This window comes from Falco biarmicus, chromosome 2, assembly GCF_023638135.1.
Source record: "Falco biarmicus isolate bFalBia1 chromosome 2, bFalBia1.pri, whole genome shotgun sequence".
In the NCBI taxonomy this organism is placed as follows: Eukaryota; Metazoa; Chordata; class Aves; order Falconiformes; family Falconidae; genus Falco; species Falco biarmicus.
In genome coordinates, this window is record NC_079289.1 from 1117882 (window position 1) to 1136646 (window position 18765).

The 18765-nt window shown below is 58.5% G+C and overlaps 2 protein-coding genes across 2 annotated transcripts; both read right to left on the bottom strand.

Annotated features, from left to right (window-relative positions):
* Nucleotides 1-10986: 10986 nt before the first annotated feature.
* On the bottom strand, nt 10987-13346 carry KCNE3 (potassium voltage-gated channel subfamily E regulatory subunit 3). The gene is made up of 2 exons (XM_056327170.1): nt 13050-13346; nt 10987-11834 (listed from the first exon to the last, which is right to left on the bottom strand). Exon 2 carries the CDS (start codon nt 11819-11821, stop codon nt 11504-11506), a length of 318 nt encoding a protein of 105 aa, XP_056183145.1. The 5' UTR covers nt 11822-11834; nt 13050-13346; the 3' UTR covers nt 10987-11503.
* A 1171-nt stretch (nt 13347-14517) lies between these two features.
* LIPT2 (lipoyl(octanoyl) transferase 2) lies at nt 14518-17358 on the bottom strand. Its single transcript, XM_056327171.1, has 3 exons — nt 17224-17358; nt 16856-17186; nt 14518-15174 (listed from the first exon to the last, which is right to left on the bottom strand). The coding sequence occupies exons 1-3, from the start codon at nt 17356-17358 to the stop codon at nt 14942-14944; spliced, it is 699 nt and encodes a 232-aa protein (XP_056183146.1). The 3' UTR covers nt 14518-14941.
* Between the last annotated feature and the right edge of the window lie 1407 nt (nt 17359-18765).

Here is an 18765-nt window from a genome sequence, read left to right on the forward strand (position 1 = left end):
AGGCCCCGCCTCCGCGCCGCGACTCCGCCAATCACGCCTTGCCCACCCCACCGGCGGGGCGGTGGCCCCCCGCCGGCGGCAATGCATGATGGGACATGTAGTCCGGGCGCAGCCGCGGGCTGTGGCAGTGAGGGGCGGGCGGGAGGAGAGAAACTACAACTCCCGGCAGCGCCCCCGGCGCGCCTCAGGGTGAGGGGGAGCGGGCAGGGCTGGGGGGGGACGCGGGTTTGCTTCCCCCGGCGGGACCGGCGGCGGGGGCTGACTCCTCCCGCCGCGTGCCCGCTCAGGTGGCCGCGTCGCACCCCTCAGGGGCCCCGGCTCTGTCTTGCTCCCGCCCCGGGCTCCCCGGGGTGGCGGTAGCGGCCCCTCGGGAGGGCAGCCGTCGGCGATCGGTGTCGCACAGCGCTTGGCCCGCGGGAGGGCAGGCTCAGGCTGGAGGCGGAGAGGGGCTGGGGGGAGGCTCCCTGCTTTTGCTTGATGCAGAAAGAAATGTGCAGTGTATCTCTTAACCAACCCACTAAACAGGCGCTCTGTGCCTCTGGGTGATCTATTTGAGGAAAAGCTAAAATCCTCCCTGGTTGCGCCCCTCCTCCAGCCTCTCAGGCAGCCTTCACGCTGCCAAGTGCATCATCTGTGCCCTCCAAACGGCGCTACCCCAGGGGATGAGCTCGTTGTTCAGAACCATTTCCAGATGGGCTTCAGCAGCAATTCATTTTCCATTGGAGGGAAAACGGTAACCCCCATCTCCCCTTCCCAGGCTGCGTCACTTCGAATTGAATTGCCTGTCCCCGAGCAGAAGGCTGTGGCCGTGACCACGTTCCACAGCACATCTTCATCGCACAGAGCATCCTCATGCTGCTGCAAGTTCTGGCAGAGGTTGTCATAGTGACAGCAGGCACTGGAGAGGCCTATGAGGCTTCGGGAAGATGGGCAGAGGGCGTTGGGATTGCTGCAGGGGATGCTAGTCATGAAGGGAGGTACAAAATGCCACGGCTGTGTGCAGCACAGGCTCCTGGGGGAGGTGGAAAGAGAGACTGAGGAGAGAGGAAGATGCAAAGGAGAGATGACAAAGATGTGGGGAGGCAGTTTGGGGTACCAAAGCAGCATAGCAAAGGATGTGGTTGAAAACAGTAAATATAGAAGGGGATGATCCATCATAAGAAATATTAGAAACCTCAATACCATCTCTCCCCTTCGAAGCTCTCACGTCCCTGTCCTGAAGGGACCTCTTTCTTGGCTACAGACACAAACACATCCTCTGATCCAGAGGTCTGACTTGGGTGTGGGAAGTTGAACCTTTAAATTGGCCTGTCACAAGAGATTCCTGATAGAAGTCAACAGAAGATAAAGATAAGAACAAGGAAGTAAATCAACCTAAGTCTTCTGTTATCAATGAAGGACTCTCCTAAGGTTGTTTCTGGTATAGAAGGAGTAGAAGAGTCTGGACACTGCTGAAGTCAGAGTGAGGAAATCTGGCATAATAGATGACTCAAGCAGTAAGTGAGTGGGATACTCCCATCTCCAGGTGGATTTGGGGGGTCCATCCTTTAGTGCTGACGCTCGAAGAAGGAGTGAGCCTGTGGAGCAGTAGGGAAGGGCCCTGTGCCTTGCAGGACCACAAGCCAGAGGTGAGTGACCCTGCCAGCCCAACCTGAGAGCAGGACCACCCAGCTCCACACTTCCCACCAGCTCTGGCTTCATCCTGTGAGCATCTATACCCGATGCCACCTACACTCCATGTTGTTTTCTCTCCCATCCTCATTTTTTTTCCTTCTTGCTCATCTCCTCATAAAGAGGCGGCATCTGTAGCAGCGCTGATGCTATGCTGGGCCCAGCAGTCTGATTAAAGCCATGCCCCAAGCAGCCAGATGCTGGCACATTTCTTCAGGACTCAGAATAGCTGACAGGGATGGCTCCTGCAGTGAATTTGCACCTGAGAGTCAGCATGAGGCACAGCACCTGCTTTTCATACCTTTGCTGCTCTTTTCTCCTCCTTTGTGTTTTGTCTTCAAGGAAAGAAGGCCAGAGGCCAGCACTACAGGAGCTGCAGCCCATAAAACCTTTGTTTTCTCCACAGAAAAAGACAATGGCCCTGTTAAATACCTCTCCAAATAGCATTTCTTACAAAAACCCTAGCCATTTGGGAAGGCAGTAAGACGTGTTGTTAAAATGGAACTTCTTACTTCAAATGCTTCAGCTCTTGCCTCCTTTTTTTCCCTAGGTGCTTAATGAAAGCTTTAAGTTATTCTGAATGGTGATTTTTTTTTTGCCATCTGAACAGGCAGGCTCTTTCTGTACATAAAACCTTGAACCTCGTTAAGTGGTTTCATGCAGGACAGTGGCAGCCGTGCCCCACCCTGCGTTATCAGCACTCAGCTATACAGCCATGATTAAAAGCGGGATGTTTCTTTCATATGTCTAGATAGGAGAATTACTATTCTCTCAGATGTCAGTGCTCCTCCATAATTATTTCCCTGAAGAACACCTAAAACAGCCTTATAGGGGATAAAAGTCTCTGCCTGTTACGTGGAGGGTTTGAAGCTTCTCAGGATCTCACCAATGCATCCAAAGTCAGAGAGTGACGATCTAGTTTCCAAGTATTTCCCTGTGAGAGGACTTTGGTTAGCTAGCTCCGAGGCACCACAGATGTCAGGTAGCACAAGCAACTCCAGAGCAGGGCAATCATCTAACAAGATTGTAAGAGATATGACTTTGATTGCGCTTATGGAGATTTGCTGTGTTGGCCTGGAGAAAACACTGACCTCACGGGAGATGACAACAAAGTCCAATGTATTTGAAGGTTAATCAGCCACCAGAAGAATTGTTAAAGCTGATTATGCTGCTACAGGAAAGTTAAACTGAGTCCCATCTGCTTCTGTGCTGTAGCAGAGAGCAATAACAAGCCGGCATGACTCTGGACCATGCTGCGCTGGTACCCAGCACATCACAGCTCTCCCAGGCACTTTGGGGTGATCACAGAGCCTCCCTGCACTCACTGGCCATGCACGTTGCTAGCAGAAATCTCTATTTTCATCTGTTACTAACGTCAAAATTTCTAGTCCTTATGGCCGTGGAGGAAAGCCAGAAAATAGGAAATTAATCTGCAAGGGAAAGCAAGCCAACGATTCTAAGTTTTCAATCTCATGTATCATTCCGCCTAATTGAGGCGCGGCATGCTCAGACCAAACTGAGCAGCAGCGAACAGTCTGGGGGCTAAAAACCACAGGAGAGGCCACATTGCCAGTAATAAATACGAGCCAGGCTGGGCAGAGAAGGGCTGACAGGCTGGAGCTGCCAGAGCCAGCAGGGACTGTGGCGGGGCTCAGCTGGAGGGAATGACTTCTTCCTCGCCAAAATGAGCATGTGCATCCACACATACATATGTATGACTGTGTCACTCGTCACTCCTGCTTTCTGGGAAAGGCCCTGCTCCGTGTACCGCTGTTATGAAACCCAGAGTTCCCACGTGTAGCAGAGTTGCAGCTATGAAATGGCAGATAACTCTCTGTGCCCCCAAAATGAGCGTTTGCTTCTAATGTAAACAAAATCGTGTAAGTTAATAGAGCCTCATTAATAACACAGAGCTCCTGTTTGGGATTTGCAGTTAATGCAAGTTGGCAGTAAAGAACGTATCCATGCCCCTTTGCACGGTTAAATGTATATCCATCCTCCTGCAGGGTATGGTGTGCAGCGTCTCAGTATCATAGCCCTGAACAACGATGCACATATTTTGTTCTTACCAATATGTTGAATGTTTTTTTCCTGCAGAAGGACATCTAAGTACACAGTGATGTCACCACACATCAAAATTAAAAAACATCTGTACAGTCATGCTAGCATCCTCGGCAATCTGGTACTGAGACCAAATCCTCACCCACAACAAACGGATTAGCTCTGTTGATTGCACAGCTCTGCCCAGCCCTGTGCTGAGATCCTGAGGGCTGAACCCCAGCTGGTACAGTGTTTCCATGGCAATTTTACTGCTCACCGTTTATTCTGATCATCTGCAAATGGCCCAGAGCTCCCACAATATTCCAGGTTGTTTTTCTGCCCCTGGTTTCTGCAGCGAGCCGGGGTCATGCGAGATGACTGCTGTGCATCCTTCCAGCTCGCTGCGAGCCTCTCAGCCAGTGGTATGCATGCCCTTGCTCTGCGGTACATCTTTTGTTTTATTATTTATGTATCCTGGACACCATGTTCTCCTATGCCTCTTGAGTTACCTGGTTATAACACAGCAACTCCCATCCTTTCATTTCCCTCTCTGAAAGTAGCGTATCGCCAGAAAGGCAGGCAGCAATGACATCCCTGCCAGCTGATAGCATGCTGCACGGAGAGAGGCAGGTGCCTTTTTGGGCCCAAATGCTGTTTTTAATCTGATCTGGGGTCAAAGCAGCGAAAGTGCTTTGTCCTGCAGAAGTAGTGCAGGCGCTTTGCAGGCAGAGCACAAAGAAAGGGAGTGGGCTGACAGGTGGGGAGGATGCAGCAGGGACCGCTGAGATTAGGAAATGGCTTTCATATTCTGTGGCTGCTCCTGGCTTGGCACTTCACGATGTCAGCTCTGGGAAGGCCTGATCCTGCACCCTCCAGCACTGACAACACACTCCTTGGCTTCCTCAGGAGCATAACAGCCTAAATATCCATGATTTAAAAGCAGTATGTAATGCGCAGCTCAGAGCCGCTGGAAACCTCCACTCTCAGCCCAAAGGGAGGGCAGGGAGCAGCTCCCCTCACTGTTCCTGCAGTCTCGGCTCCCCAGTCCAGGGGCCATGCCGCAGCCTGCAAACACAAACGGTGAGAGCTTTCATAACAGGCAGCTTGGAGCCGAAAACACACCGCAAGTCCAATTCTGACTGTGGGCACGCGTCTGAGGCAACAGCCCCAAGCCAGCAAGCAGAAAGGAACTGAGGCTCATAACCTCTCCCCACCCTAATCTTTTGTCCTAGCTGATAAAAAACATTTTATAGGCTCCAGTGACTAAGCACTTAATCTAGGGCTTAATCAACTACTGCACATAGAGGCGATGGTATTTACTGAGGCTGAGTAGTGTGGTGGATTGGTGTGCCAGGCGTGGGTGCGGGAAGGCCGCAGTGAGCATCCCCATCCCCACACCCCTCTGCAGCAGGCACTGATCCAGCTCTCCACATCTTCCCTTCGCTCAGGGCACGGGCTCCTTCCAGGGCTGCTGTTGCATTGCGGGAAATTTCTATGCCTCCTGCTCACCCAGGCCTCAGCACCCGGGGAAGCTGGCTTTGATCACCAGTCCCCTCATACATCAATGCCCGTCCTTTATAAATTAGAAACCAAACACAGACATGGTTATTTTTAATCCTCCCCTCTAGGTATTAATAGCCCACACGCATGCTCTGCTGGGTAGTTGTCCACAAGCCGCATCCATCTGCAGAAAAGAGATGTGATGGCCCCATTTCCTGTGGTGACAGAACAAGAAAGGAGTATAGATCAGGCTTTTCAGCCCAATTTATCCCCTCAATTAATCCCAAAGTATGGGGTAAGTTGTGTGGAACTGAGAATATTTGCACTGCAAACTTTCTGCAAGGAGGGTACATGAGATCCTGCATGTCTGGGATTTCCTGATTGTCAGTAAAAATAAATGATGCTTTGATCTTTATTAAGAAATGCTGCTTTTTCTTAGCATATAGTGCAGGTTTTGTAGGTACTCATAGGGCCGTCAAGCTGAACTGCCCTGTGATCGCACATCCCAACAATTAGCTGTGACCAGACTTTTGATAACATTGCTACAGCTTCTTACTATCATGTGCGTATCATCCTTCAGCTGGACTGACCCCAGGTCTCCCTTTCCCCTTACCTGGATAAAAACAGGGGAAGAAAAGGAAAAAAAGGAGCAGAAAAAGGGGCAAACAGATAGACCTGCGTTGCTGGAAGAGCTGTGGTGCAAAGGAGGCTGGGGCTGTGTCTTACCCGTGAGGAAGATGTAGTCCCCAATGTAGCCCCCAAATCCAGACTCTGCCTGCTGAGAACTCCTCCGGTAATTAATTTGGCAGCTCTTGGTGCCAATTTGGGAGTGCACCCAGGTAGCTGTGCCAGCACACATGCAGGCCACCGTGGTACCAGACACTGGGGAAGGGAGATGGTGCTCCGCACGGAGGCTCAGAGAGCCAAAGTCTCCTGAACGCTGCATTTTTCCATCATGTGCTCTAAAAGAAAAAGCTCGTTAAATGACTTGTCTGGGTTAGGCAAAAAAGCGGGAGCTGTGCCCAGCGCCACTCAGTGAAGGGCTGTGAGTGAAAAATGCTGCAGCAGCAAACATCACAGCTACCTGAGGGAAGAGGGAGATGGCAGAGGTGGGTTCTGTGCTCAGCGTCCCCTTGAGACAGAGCTGTCAGGAACCGGTGCTCCCTCTGCCGCCGTCGAGGCGCCAGCACGCAAACCCGAGCTCGCAGAGGGGCTGGACGGGGGCTCGCTCAGACAGGCACAAAACTGAGAGGGGCATAATAAATGTTTTTCATGCCCGCAGATAATTAATTTGGCTTCCCACATCTTTATCTAAACCATCTGATACCAGCTGGGTGCGAGAGAGGCAACTCGGATGGATGGGCATCCGTTGCAGCAGGGTGGTGGAAAACAGGAAAAGGGCCACGGAGGACTTCAAGTGACTGGCCCCATGTGGCAGTTCCTGCAGAGCTCCTGAACGGGTCAGGCTCTTTGGTTTAAGTCACTTTTGTTTCCTTGTCCTCTGCACGAGGGTGTTGCTCCAGCCGTGACACTGCAGGGCTGTCAGCAAGGCAGGTTGTAGGAACTGGCTGCATCTTTGGTGAGAGGGACTGATATATTTAGAAGAAATGGATGTGTTTTGGACAGTGAGGGTTTCTGACCCGAAGGAAGAGCTTGTATGACCAGGAGTAGCCCTGTTCCTATAACAGTGGCCTCATCACCTCCCAGAAAATCCTCTTAAGCTTTTAAGATGGCCAAGCCCATCTCCAAGCAGGGCTGATTGAGTTACCTCACAGGAGGACATCATCTCTGCTCTCCCTCCAGAGGAAGATGGGCAATAATGAATAAGCAATGTCACTGCTTGAAACTGCCCATGTTTCCGTAGGATGCTGTGAGCTGTGCTGCAGGGCCTTCATCCAACACCTGCAGCACTGAGCCCACAGCCTTGCACCTGCACAGCCAGGACACCGTTACAGCTCCATGTCCCATTCCTTGTGCATAGCGATTGCCACTGAGGCATGAACTCCCCTTAGTCCCCTCCCCAGCTTTTACACCCCTCACTTCAGTAGCATTTGGCTCTATGCATGGGACAAATAGAGCTCGCTAGCACTCCTTAGCAGCTAACAGTCATTTCATTAGCAAATAAACATTATCCAGCAGTTTCTGGGCACCAAAACTACCAGCCAAATCATGCTGCAGCATCTGCCCCAGATCACAGCATGCTCCTGCCAGCACAACGAGCATAATCAGCAAGAACAGCTTACAGGGAGGGCAGGAGGGACCTGGGGAAGTTACCCTGGGAAAGTACAGGGGAACCCCCCACTACAACGTGGAAAATGCTTGTCTGGCACCCATCTGCCGCAGTGCAGGGGATGCTTGTCCGGCATCTGTCTGCTGCAGTGCAGGGGATGCTCATCCAGCAGTTCTCTGCCCCACCATGAACGAGGAGTACTTTCCCTTCCCCTCCTTTTTTTTTTTTTTTTTTTTTTTTTTTTTTTTTTTTTTTTTTTTTTTTTTTTTTTTTTTATGTTTCCCAAAGATTAACTTTCCCCATCGTGACCCCTGTCTCCCATGGGCTGCAAATAAGCATTTGTGCATGGGAGCCTGGCTCGGCACACCTGATCGGAGAGCAGCATGACCTTCCCAGGCTAGCAGCCCAAGCCTCTCCTACGTGCCCACTCCATCGGCAGCGCAGGATTCCCACCAAGCACTGATCAACCCTCAGAGAAGCAGCTCCCCTTGAAGACACCTTCTCATACCTCAGTCCTGCTGTGCCACTTTGGTAAAACCAGCATACCACAGACTGCTGGAGGCACCTCATGCTGTCAGCTAGACATTCCCCAATACCCGCTGGCATCGCTCAGCAATACCATTGCTATCGGTCCCTGCACTGCTACTGTTTCACATGGCACTTTTGTTATCAAAATGCCCAGCATCAAAGCAGTCCCAGGAACAGGCCTCCACAATTCCCATTACTCCAACAATCCAACCATTGATTCACTAAGCCAAGGTCAGCCTGAACTTTCCATGCACACCATGTTTCAATATCCTTTTCCAAGTACCAGGCAAAGTGCTACAGATGTTGTCTCACTCATGATTCATTGCTGTGTGCCAAGGAAAAATATCTTAAATAAATTGGCCTCCCATGAGACCTATTTTTTTGTTTTTCTAGCTGCATTGCTTAAAACCCAAATGAAGTCGGCTACAATTTGCATGGTTGAGTTTAGTGATACAGCCAAGGCCAGCACTTCCCCAGCTCTTCTCTCTGCATGGACAAGTGCATCTCCTTGCTGTTAAAACTAACCGCATGAGCGTTACCCTGAAACCATCTGCTCCTGGGGCTGCAGCTCAGGGAGCAAGGTCAGAGCCTCAGTGGCTTTGACAAGGAATCTCTGAGTTCTGGGATGAATACCTAATTAGTCATGAAATCCTTTCCCTGGCAGCTGAAGCAAAACAATTTCAGGAGGATCCTAAATCTGTCCTCCCCCCATACCCCTCTGAGCATCCTCAGCAGCCCAGTGCAAACCCCTGCTGAGGATAGGTTTCTCAAGCTGACCCGGAGCCGTGGGTCCCAAGAGGACATCACCCTGCCTGGAGCCATGGGTCCCATGGGGACACCACCCAGCCTGGAGCCATAGATTCCAAGGGTACACCAGCTAGCCTGGAGCTGTGGGTCCCACAGGGACACCAACTAGCCTGGAGGTGCGAGTCCCAAGGGGACACCCCCCAGCCTGGAGCCATGGGTCCCATGGGGATGCCCAACCAGCCTGGAACTGTAGGTCCCAAGGGGATACCAGCCAGCTTGGAGCCGTGGGTCCCAAGGGGACACCCAACCAGCCTGGAGCTGTGGGTCCCAAGGGGACATCAGTGAGCCCGGGGCCACGAGTCCCACAGGAACAAGCGCAGCCAGCCAGGAGCTGTAGGTCCGGCGACAGCAAGCGCGGCTGCTCGTGCCCTCGGAGGGGCCAGGGCGCCCCGGGGAAGGAGCAGGTGCCTGTGGCACAGAGACCCTGAGGCAGCTGCCACAAGGTGGCACTGGCATCTCGTCACCCAGCCTAGTGGCATCCAGCCTGAGGCCCTAGGGTGGGGACAGCCAGGGCATCCCCCCCAGCCCCACCGCAGGTAGGGACAGACTGAAGGAACAGCTGATGGATCGGAAATCAGGTGGATAACGATCACTGCAGGAGCTATGTCTTGCAGGAGGATTTTTTCCCACGTAGGGTCTTCTGAATTAAGGAAAAGCAGCATTTTTTTCCAATTCTTATGACATGCCACCTTGTAACAGGGTTGTCCCCTCCAGGCCACAGCAGCAAAAGGGACTCTGGGGTCACCAGATCCATCCCAGCCACCCCCTCTCCCAGGAGGGCCAGTGGCCGTCAGGAGAGGCAAGAAGACCATACCACCAGGGGGCTTGGGGTACCACACTCACCATTTAGCACCCACCCCGTCACAGGGACCCCCATCCTGGCCCTGGTGCCAGCCGCTGCTCTGCCACTCATCCTGCTGCAGGAGCCAGTATTAGAGGAAGACAAACACCGTGGAGGTGGAGGAAACCCAAGCATGGTGTGTGCTTGCACAAACCAACCTGGCAGAGGCTTGCTGTCAAGGCTGTTCGCACCTGGCCTGATTCCCCCGATTTATTTGCAGATAAAGAGTTTATTTTCCTTTCCCAGGGCTGCAACTGCAAGACAAACACAGCAAAGCTTCTCGAGCAACTTCCCGCTTGGGCCAGGTGCCGGGGGATGCTGGTGGCGTTTGCCCCCATGCCCCCAGAAAGCCCTTCTGGTATCATGTGCCCGGCTCAGAAATCACAGCGAGCTCAGCCCCAAAGTGGGCAGCCCCTGAAGGCTCCCCAAACCCCCCCACCTTGGGCTTTGTGCCCAGGCTGAGGGCATGGGAAATCAGGAACTGGTCACTGAGGTGCTGCCGTCCCGGTGCCTCTGGTGCCAAGGTTTCCAGCCCTACCCCAAACACGCTCACATCACTGCTTTGACGTCACTGCTTGGACTCAGGCATCGCAGCCACGTTTAACCTTTGAATGCAGGTGGAAAGGCCCCTATGGGCCAGCTAATCTAGCTGCAATTAAAGACATTAATTATGCCATTATTAACATGTTAAGACATGCGAGGGATTGGGTCACCGGCACTGCTCCACAGCCTGTTTTGAAGGATGGGGACATTTACTGTCCTGGACACCAGCCACTCCATGGGCCAGTCCCAAACCCAGCTGGCTTAATAGCGGAGCTGAAGCCAAGGAGCCCAGCAGGACCCGAGAACATCCCCTTCCCGTCCGCCGCTGCGCCCTCACCCCATGGAAAACACATTTGGGACCTGCAGTACAAAAGGCCAAAGCTACAGTCGACAGCAGGAAGGAAGCAGGAAAAACTCCGGCATCACCATCCGGAGCCCGGAGAGACCTTTGGGGACACGCAGAGCCAGATGCCTCCGGCCAGGCTTGGGCCATGCTCGCAGTATGTGCCCATGGCTCGAACGATGCTCCCTGGACGGTGGCAGGGAGAAAGCATCTCGTGTCCTGGGATCGGGGTCTGCAAAGCTGGCAGGGGAACCTGCTCCAGCATGAGAGATTTGCCCCATCATAGCAGCTGCGATGCTGGGGACTGTGATGCCACCAAGGGGTTGCCCTTGAAGCCACCTCAGCAGCACACAGGGAGCAGGTTTAGCCCTTACAGCAGCATCCTCTGGGCTCCAGCATCCAGAGCAGGGTGCCAGCATGGAGGGAGGCCCCACGGATTGCCCCCGACACCAACTTTGCTTAAAGAAGCAAACGCAACCCCACTGGAAACTGCCACCTCCTTTAATTCCCCGCCAGAAAAGCGAGGCCCAGCCCGGCTCAAAAATTACAGGGTTTTAGCACCAGCCAAGCTCGCTAGCCTGTGTCACAAAGCTGGTGGGAGCCCACGGAGGTCTATGCTGGCTGGTCTGAGCAGGGAAATAGTGAATTTTTCTCCTTGAAGACCCCTGCCAGCCTCAGCAGGCCATGGTGGGAACGGAACTGCCCCTGCCATCCCCGTGCCCTGGGGCTCAGCTGAGGTGGGTCTGCGGGACCGGGACCTGCCCATGGATCGCACCCTGCCAGCTCCTGCCAGACAGGAGCTGTAGCCCGGCCAGGATGTCCCCGTGCTGCTCACACCGGGGCTGAGCACCTCCACGGGGGTACCGGGGGAGGGGGTTCCCAGCAGCTTTGGGGCCGGAATGGCCAGCAGCGCTGCCCCATCCTGCAAGCAGCAGGATGCGCAGCAGCAACATGACCCCAAACCCACTGGCTCCCAGGGGACAAGGCAATGGGGCCGGGCTCAGATCATGGAGACCCTGTTCTTAATGTAGACGTGGTACGGGTCGCTGCGCTTGTCCACCTTGCGGGAGCGGGTGTAGCCCAGGATGAGGCTCCCCACCGTGGCAGCGAAGAGCGTCATGACGAAGAGGATGTACATGTAGGCATTGTCATTGCGGCCGGGACGGCCCGCGCGGGCGCTGGCGTTGCGTGCAGTGGCAGTGGTGGTGGCAGGGCGGTCAGTGGGGCAGAGGATGACCCCATGCAGCGTCTGGTTTAAGGCATTAAGCACTGCCTGGAGGCTTCGGTGCCAGGTCTCTGTCCGGTTGTCCTCTTCCATGCCTTCATCCAGGCTGCAGGGAAGGACAGGGAGGCTCAGCTGGGGCTGCCCTCACGGCAGCAATGCCCCTGGGACGATGCTGGGGATGTTCTGCCAGACCCAACGATGACCCCAAAATAGTCCTTGAAGTACCTCCTCTGACATGAGGGTAGGAGCAGGGACATCCAAACCCTTTGTGTTCATAGCAGCCCCCTCCCTGAATTTCACTCCTTCCATGGAGGGGATAAGACCCCAGAGCTTTGGGGCAGCTGTCTGCACCCCTCTCTGGCCCAGGGCTGGGGACAGTGGGGACACACAGCTGTCCTGGGGAGCCGTGTTGGTTGGGTTCAAAGCCTGGTTTCCCTAGGGGTGTGCAGGGATGGTGGGCACCATTCATGTCCTGCACCCTTGCACGGTGCACAGCCAGCACCCAAGGGAACGTGGGGGGGCTGTCTGGGATCCCCTATCCTAAATAACAGCCCTGGGACCAGGCCAGGTCTCCCGGGGTGAGTGGAGACTTCCTTTTCTCCCCATTGGTCCTAGCTGGGGGCCAGGAGCCATGACCACCCTGGCAGGGGGGCACAGTTCCCCACACACCGCTGCGGACCCATCCTGAGGGGGCCACTGCCCTAAACTGCCCCACAGATTTCCCTCCCCGTGGGTCCCAGACCCCTCTCTGACGCACCCTGGACACGGTGCCCCTCTGCCAACCCACCCTGGACCCCTCTGTGCCCTCTGTGCCCTTGTGCACCTTCGCATCTTGCCAGGGCCTTGGAGCAGGCGTGGACAGGAAGGGACACAGAGGCACGGTCCCCAGCGCATGCCATCCGTCCACCGGCCCCACAAACCGCTGTTGTTCCCCAGGGTGTCCACCCTGTGTCCCTGCCCCCAGCCCCCGAGCACCAGTGCCTGCAGCACCAGCAGCTCTACCCCATGCACAGGCAGCTGACGCCCACCCACCCAAAAGGGTCACCCCAAACCCGGGGCGCACCTCCCAGGATGAAAGCCCAGCAGTGGGGAGGAAGGTGCTGAGCAGCCACGATCCCACGGGGATGGGCTCAGCCCTAGAGACTTAAAGTTTGAAGGCGGAGGAGGCTGAATTTGGGAGATTTAGGGCAAAATCCGGGTTTATCCCAGGAAGGGACCCACAGACGGGGTGCAGCATGGGGGGACCCCACGCTGGGGGGGGTGTGCAGGGCCAGGTAGGGGAATGGGGAGCAGCGGGGTGGGAAGGGGGGATCGCACTCACCCAGGGTGCCCTCCCTGCTTGCGCTGCTGCCAGGCTGAGCCGGGACTGGAGCATCGCGGGGCGGCGGCGAGGGATGCCGGCCGGGCTGGGAGTGCCGCGCAGCCTCCTCCCCTTCCCGGGGCAGAGCCACCTGCCAAAGCCACCCAGCCCCGACACGGGCCACCAGCCTGTCCCCAGCCCCACAGGTCCTGCCACGGCCCCTCGCCCTGGCCGGATACCGGAGGCCGTACGGGGCCGGGAGAGCTGGACCCTGCATTTCCCTCCCGGCACACGCTTTCGGTCACGCTTTCCTGTCCCTCCTCCGTCTGTCCCCACTGTCCCCAAGCTCCCGCACCGGGCACAGAGCCTGCCCAGGGCACATGCTTCCCTGCTTACCACTCCCTCCTCGCCATTCCCTCCCAGTGCTGTGCTGGTCCCATGAAATAGGATTTCCCCTTCCCCAAGGCCCTTCCAGCCCCATTGCTCCCAGGTGCACCCTTTGCCCACCCAAAAGCCCTATGGGGTGCAGGGTCCCACGGGCAGGCACCCACAGGTGGCTCATGGGGCAGCAGAGAAACCCCAAAGCTTGTGGGGCAGAAAGGCAGCCCAGAGCAGCGGTGAAGGGCTGCAGGCAGGGGTCACGTCTTGCTCTGAGCAGGGCACAGGGACTTGATTTGCCATTTTCCATTCCTCCTGACCCCAAAGCACCTGTCTGGCTGCAGGGCTGCTCCCAGCCACCCGCGTTGGTGCCTCCAGCACAGGCTTCAGGTGTGCCAGCAATGGGGACGCAGAACTGGCCATGGCTGTGCCACGCACCAGCAGGGGAAGATTTTGGGGAGGCCAGACCGGGTGCTGCCCCTCCTGCCCATGCCCCAGGAACACTGCGAGCATCCCCAAGGGGTGGCAGACAGCTCTGGGGAAGCTCAGCCTCAGCTTGGCTCCTTATCTCTTAAGAAACCTGTCAATTAAAATCAGTTTATATGTGTCTACCTATAGGTTTGCACTGATGGGCACGGACCCAGTGCCATCACAGCCCTGGGGTGCCTGCGTCCCTTCGCCTTGGATGCCTGCTGCGATCCCATGTGAATGCTGAAGCCGGGGCAACAATTTCAGAGGTGCCAACGCTGCCTGCACGGATCCTGGCGACATATCCTCCCAGTGCCACAGACCCAATGGGAGCAGACCCCCATTGCCCAGCCGGGACACTCGATCCCACGCTGGAAGGTCCCCCAGGGTCCGTGAGGGCTGTGGCTCCTCTCCTCAGGCTCCCGACCCTTTCCCCTCCCTCCTCCCGCTTTCCCACCGTGTCCGCATTGCTCTGGTGGCCTTTAAACCACCATTTGCAGCCTCTTAGCAGTGATTCTCTGCCCACCCTGACAGCACAGCGAGGATCCCTGCCATGCGAGGATCTCTCCGGGCGCAAGGCAAGGAAGGAGGTCATTAATAAAGTCTTGGGGTAAATAAACAAGCAAAGGATCAGCAGCCAAAGTTCTCAGCAACTCTCTTTTACTCTCTATAGAAAATGTGCCTCTCTTTACACGGCAGCAAGGGAAATCTGCTCAACTCGGTCCTTCTTCCTCTCGTCCAAAGGGCACATGAGCATTAACCCAAATCCTGGCTTTTTGGAAGGGGGAGAGGCAGAAACCCCCCACAAAAGCACCTATTTGAGCACCTCCCCAGTGAGCGACAGGTACCCTTGGAGGTCTCAGCCAAGGGATGGAGCCCCATGGGGCTGGGAAGAGCACGGATGTTTAAGCATCAGCCCAGACCCCTCTGTGCCACCGTTCACACATGGTCTACAGGCAAAGGCACGAGAGCGCTCGTCTTGCAACAAAGCCCAGGGCAGCTGCTGCGCTGTTCATCAGACGCGCTGAGGGTTTGCCAAAACACCCAGCCAAGGCGCCATGGCTCTCCTAGTCCCCGGGGTCTTCTGAAAAGACCAAGCTGCAGTCGAACACCTCCTGGAAGGAGTCGAGGAAGGGCTCGAGGACGTGGTCGACGGTGACATGCCACCCCAGCTCCCGGCTCAGCGAGGTGACGCCTTTCCCCTCCAGCCCACAGGGGACGATGTGGTCGAACCAGGTGAGGTCAGTGCAGCAGTTCAGTGCCAGCCCGTGGGAGGTGATGTGGTTCCCGCAGTGCACCCCTGCGGGGGCCAAACACCCACCCGTCAGCACCCGTCCCTGGGGATGCCCCGGTGTGAGGTACTCAGCGACCGTGCTGCTCGGGCTGCTCTAACCCCCCGACATGCCATGCTCCCCATTTCTGCCAGGGAAAAAATCCCTAAGCCACAGTCAGACCCCACCGATTTGGGGCAGATGGGGTGCGGCATGCCCAGCTCCCTCCACGCCAGCCCTGCATCCCCCAGCACCTCCCACCCCCGGAGTTCCAAGCGGGTTTGGACATGGAACTGTGGTGCAAAGGGGGGGCCTGGACTGCAGGACCCTCAGGCCAGGCTGCAGAGCCCAGCTGGGGGGTGCAGGGCCTGCCTGGCTGGAACAGCACAGGTCTGGGGAGAGGGCCAGGAGGAGGGGGCAAGGCTGCAGGCACCCAGCCCTGGGTGCAAGGGCCTCGGTGTGGGGGTGCAAAGTGCTAGGCCCTGATTCTGGCTGCGCTGCAGGGGCCTGCAATCGTGCTCCCCCCACCCCGCTTGGTGCATGCACCCCAGGCATACGCTCCTGTGCCACTCCACTTGTGCACGCTCCCTATGCACACCCACGCGTGCACACCCCCCGTGCACGCTCCCTATGCAGACCCCACCCGTGCACCCCCCCCGTGCACGCTCCCCGTGCACGCTCCCTATGCACACCCCCCCCGTGCACGCCCCCCGTGCACGCTCCCTATGCACACCCCCCCCCGTGCACGCCCCCCGTGCACGCTCCCTATGCACACCCCACCCGTACACCCCCCCGTGCACGCTCCCTATGCACACCCTCCCCGTGCACGCCCCCCGTGCACGCTCCCTATGCACACCCCACCCGTACACCCCCCCGTGCACGCTCCCTATGCACACCCCCCCCGTGCACCCCCCCCGTGCACGCTCCCTATGCACACCCCCCGTGCACGCCCCCCGTGCACACCCCCCCCGTGCACCCCCCCCGTGCACGCTCCCTATGCACACCCCCCCCCGTGCACGCCCCCTATGCACACCCCACCCGTACACCCCCCCCGTGCACGCTCCCTATGCACACTCCCCCCCGTGCACCCCCCCCCGTGCACGCTCCCTATGCACACCCACCCGTGCACGCCCCCCGTGCACGCTCCCTATGCACACCCCCCCCGTGCACGCTCCCTATGCACACCCCACCCGTACACCCCCCCGTGCACGCTCCCTATGCACACCCCCCCCGTGCACCCCCCCCCGTGCACGCTCCCTATGCACACCCCCCGTGCACACCCCCCCCGTGCACCCCCCCCGTGCACGCTCCCTATGCACACCCCCCCCGTGCACGCCCCCTATGCACACCCCACCCGTACACCCCCCCGTGCACGCTCCCTATGCACACTCCCCCCGTGCACCCCCCCCGTGCACGCTCCCTATGCACACACCCACCCGTGCACGCCCCCCGTGCACGCTCCCTATGCACACCCCCCGTGCACGCCCCCCGTGCACGCTCCCTATGCACACCCACCCGTGCACGCCCCCCGTGCACGCTCCCTATGCACACCCACCCGTGCACGCCCCCCGTGCACGCTCCCTATGCACACCCCACCCGTGCACGCCCCCCGTGCACGCTCCCTATGCACACACCCCCCGTGCACCCCCCCCGTGCACGCTCCCTATGCACACCCACCCGTGCACGCCCCCCGCCCGCCCCCACGCTCACCGATGGCGCACAGCTTGCTGTCGCCCACCCAGACGCCGGTAAAGGGCGGCGGGAGGGCGCGGGCGGCCGCCAGGCCCAGGCGGCGGCAGAGCCGCAGCACCAGCGCCTCCAGCGCCGCCACGTAGCCGCGCAGCGGCAGGCGGCGGCGGCGCAGGTCGAGCACCGGGAAGGCCAGCAGCTGCCCCGGGCCGTGGAACGTGATCCGCCCGCCGCGCCGCGCCGCCGCCAGCGCCGCGCCCCGCGCCCGCAGCCCCGCCGCCTCCGCCGGCCCCGGCGCGCCCCGCAGCCCCCACGTGTACACGGGCCCGGCCGGCTCGCTCAGCACCACGCTCTCCCCCCGCCACCGCCACCGGGCCCGGGGCCGCCACTGGCTCCGCCACCGGCTCCGCTACCGGGCCGGGCCGCGCCGCCCGCGCCGCCCGCACGCAGCGCTCCTGCACCCGCAGCGCCTCGGCGTAGGGCCGCAGCCCCAGGCGCAGCACCCGCACCGGCGGCCGCGACATGGCGGGGGGGCGGGGCGGGGGGCGGGGCAGCGGGGAGAGATGGGGAGGGACAGGTGGCGCGGAGAGGGGACCGGCACAGGGGATGGGGACAGGGGTCTGGGGACAGGGCAGAGGGGATGGAGATGGGGGATGGGGGACAGGCTCAGGGCATGGGGACAGAGGACAGGGGACAAGGGGGGGGATAGGGGACGGCCACAGGGGATGGGGACAGAGGACAGGGGACAAGGGGGGGGATGGGGACAGAGGACAGGGGACAAGGGGGGGGATAGGGGATGGGGACAGAGGACAGGGGACAAGGATGGAGGGGATAGGGGACGGGCACAGGGGATGGGGACAGAGGACAAGGATGGGAGGGATGGGGAGAGGGCAGAGGGGACAGAGGCGGGGGAGATAGGGGACAAGCACAGGGGATTGGGACAAAAGATAGGGGACAGGGCAGAGGAGACAGAAATGGAGGATAGGGTCAGGCACGGGGGATGGGGACAGAGGCTGGGGGACAGGGCAGAGGGGAGAGGGATGGAGGGGAGAGGGGACGGGATGGGGACAGGGGCCTGGGGACAGGCGGGGGGATGGGGACAGGCCGGAGGGGACAGAGATGGATGATGGGGACAGGCCAGAGGGGACAGAGATGGATGATGGGGTCAGGCATGGGGTATAGGGACAGAAAATGGGGGACTGGAAGCAGGGATGGATAGGGCAGAGGGGACAGAGATGGGGGGATAGGACACAGGGACAGGGGACGGGGACAGGGGCCTGGGGACGGGCAGGGGGAGTGGAGGGACAGGCATGGGGGGGATAGGGGACAGGGGAGTGGGGGAGGATAGAGGATGGAGGGAACAGGGCAGAGGGGACAGACAGAGGATGGGGGACAGGCACAGGATGGCACCAGGGGATGGGGATAGGGGAGAGGCAGGAAGATGGGGACAGGGCAGGGGGGGCGGAGGTGGAGGGTGGGGACAGGGAAGGGGGGACAGAGGGAGGATGAGGGTAGAGGACAGGTGGCAGAGGTGGATGATAGGGGACAGGTGTGGGAGTGGAGCACAGGGGACAGATAGGGGGAGAGGGGACCGGCGCAGGGGATGGGGACAGAGATGGAGGACAAGGGAGAGGGGACAGGGAGACAGAGGACTGTGATTTGAGGCTGGGGCCTGGCGGGCAGGGCCTGGGGATGTGGAACATGGCCCGGAACAGGGTATGGGGAATGGGGACTGTGGTGGGGGGTAGAAGACAGAGGATGGGGACAGGGGATCGGAGACTGGGAACAGGGGGATTGCACTTGGGGACAGGCATTAGCGATAGCGGACGGAGCCTGGGCAGGGGGATAAGGCACTGGGACGAGGTCAGGGGCCTGGGGGTGGCTGATAGGGCGCAGGGCCGCAGGGGAGTGTGGGGGGGAGAGATAAGGGC

Bases quoted from the DNA above. Each gene is read 5' to 3' on its own strand.
- LIPT2 (XM_056327171.1), bottom strand. From the start codon at position 17,358: ATGTCGCGGCCGCCGGTGCGGGTGCTGCGCCTGGGGCTGCGGCCCTAC. The intron at 17,187-17,223 runs GTGGCGGCCCCG...TGGCGGGGGGAG, and splicing joins CGGAGCCGGTGGCGGAGCCA to AGCGTGGTGCTGAGCGAGCC. The intron at 15,175-16,855 runs GTGAGCGTGGGG...TGGCCCCCGCAG, and splicing joins CAGCAAGCTGTGCGCCATCG to GGGTGCACTGCGGGAACCAC.
- KCNE3 (XM_056327170.1), bottom strand. From the start codon at position 11,821: ATGGAAGAGGACAACCGGACAGAGACCTGGCACCGAAGCCTCCAGGCA.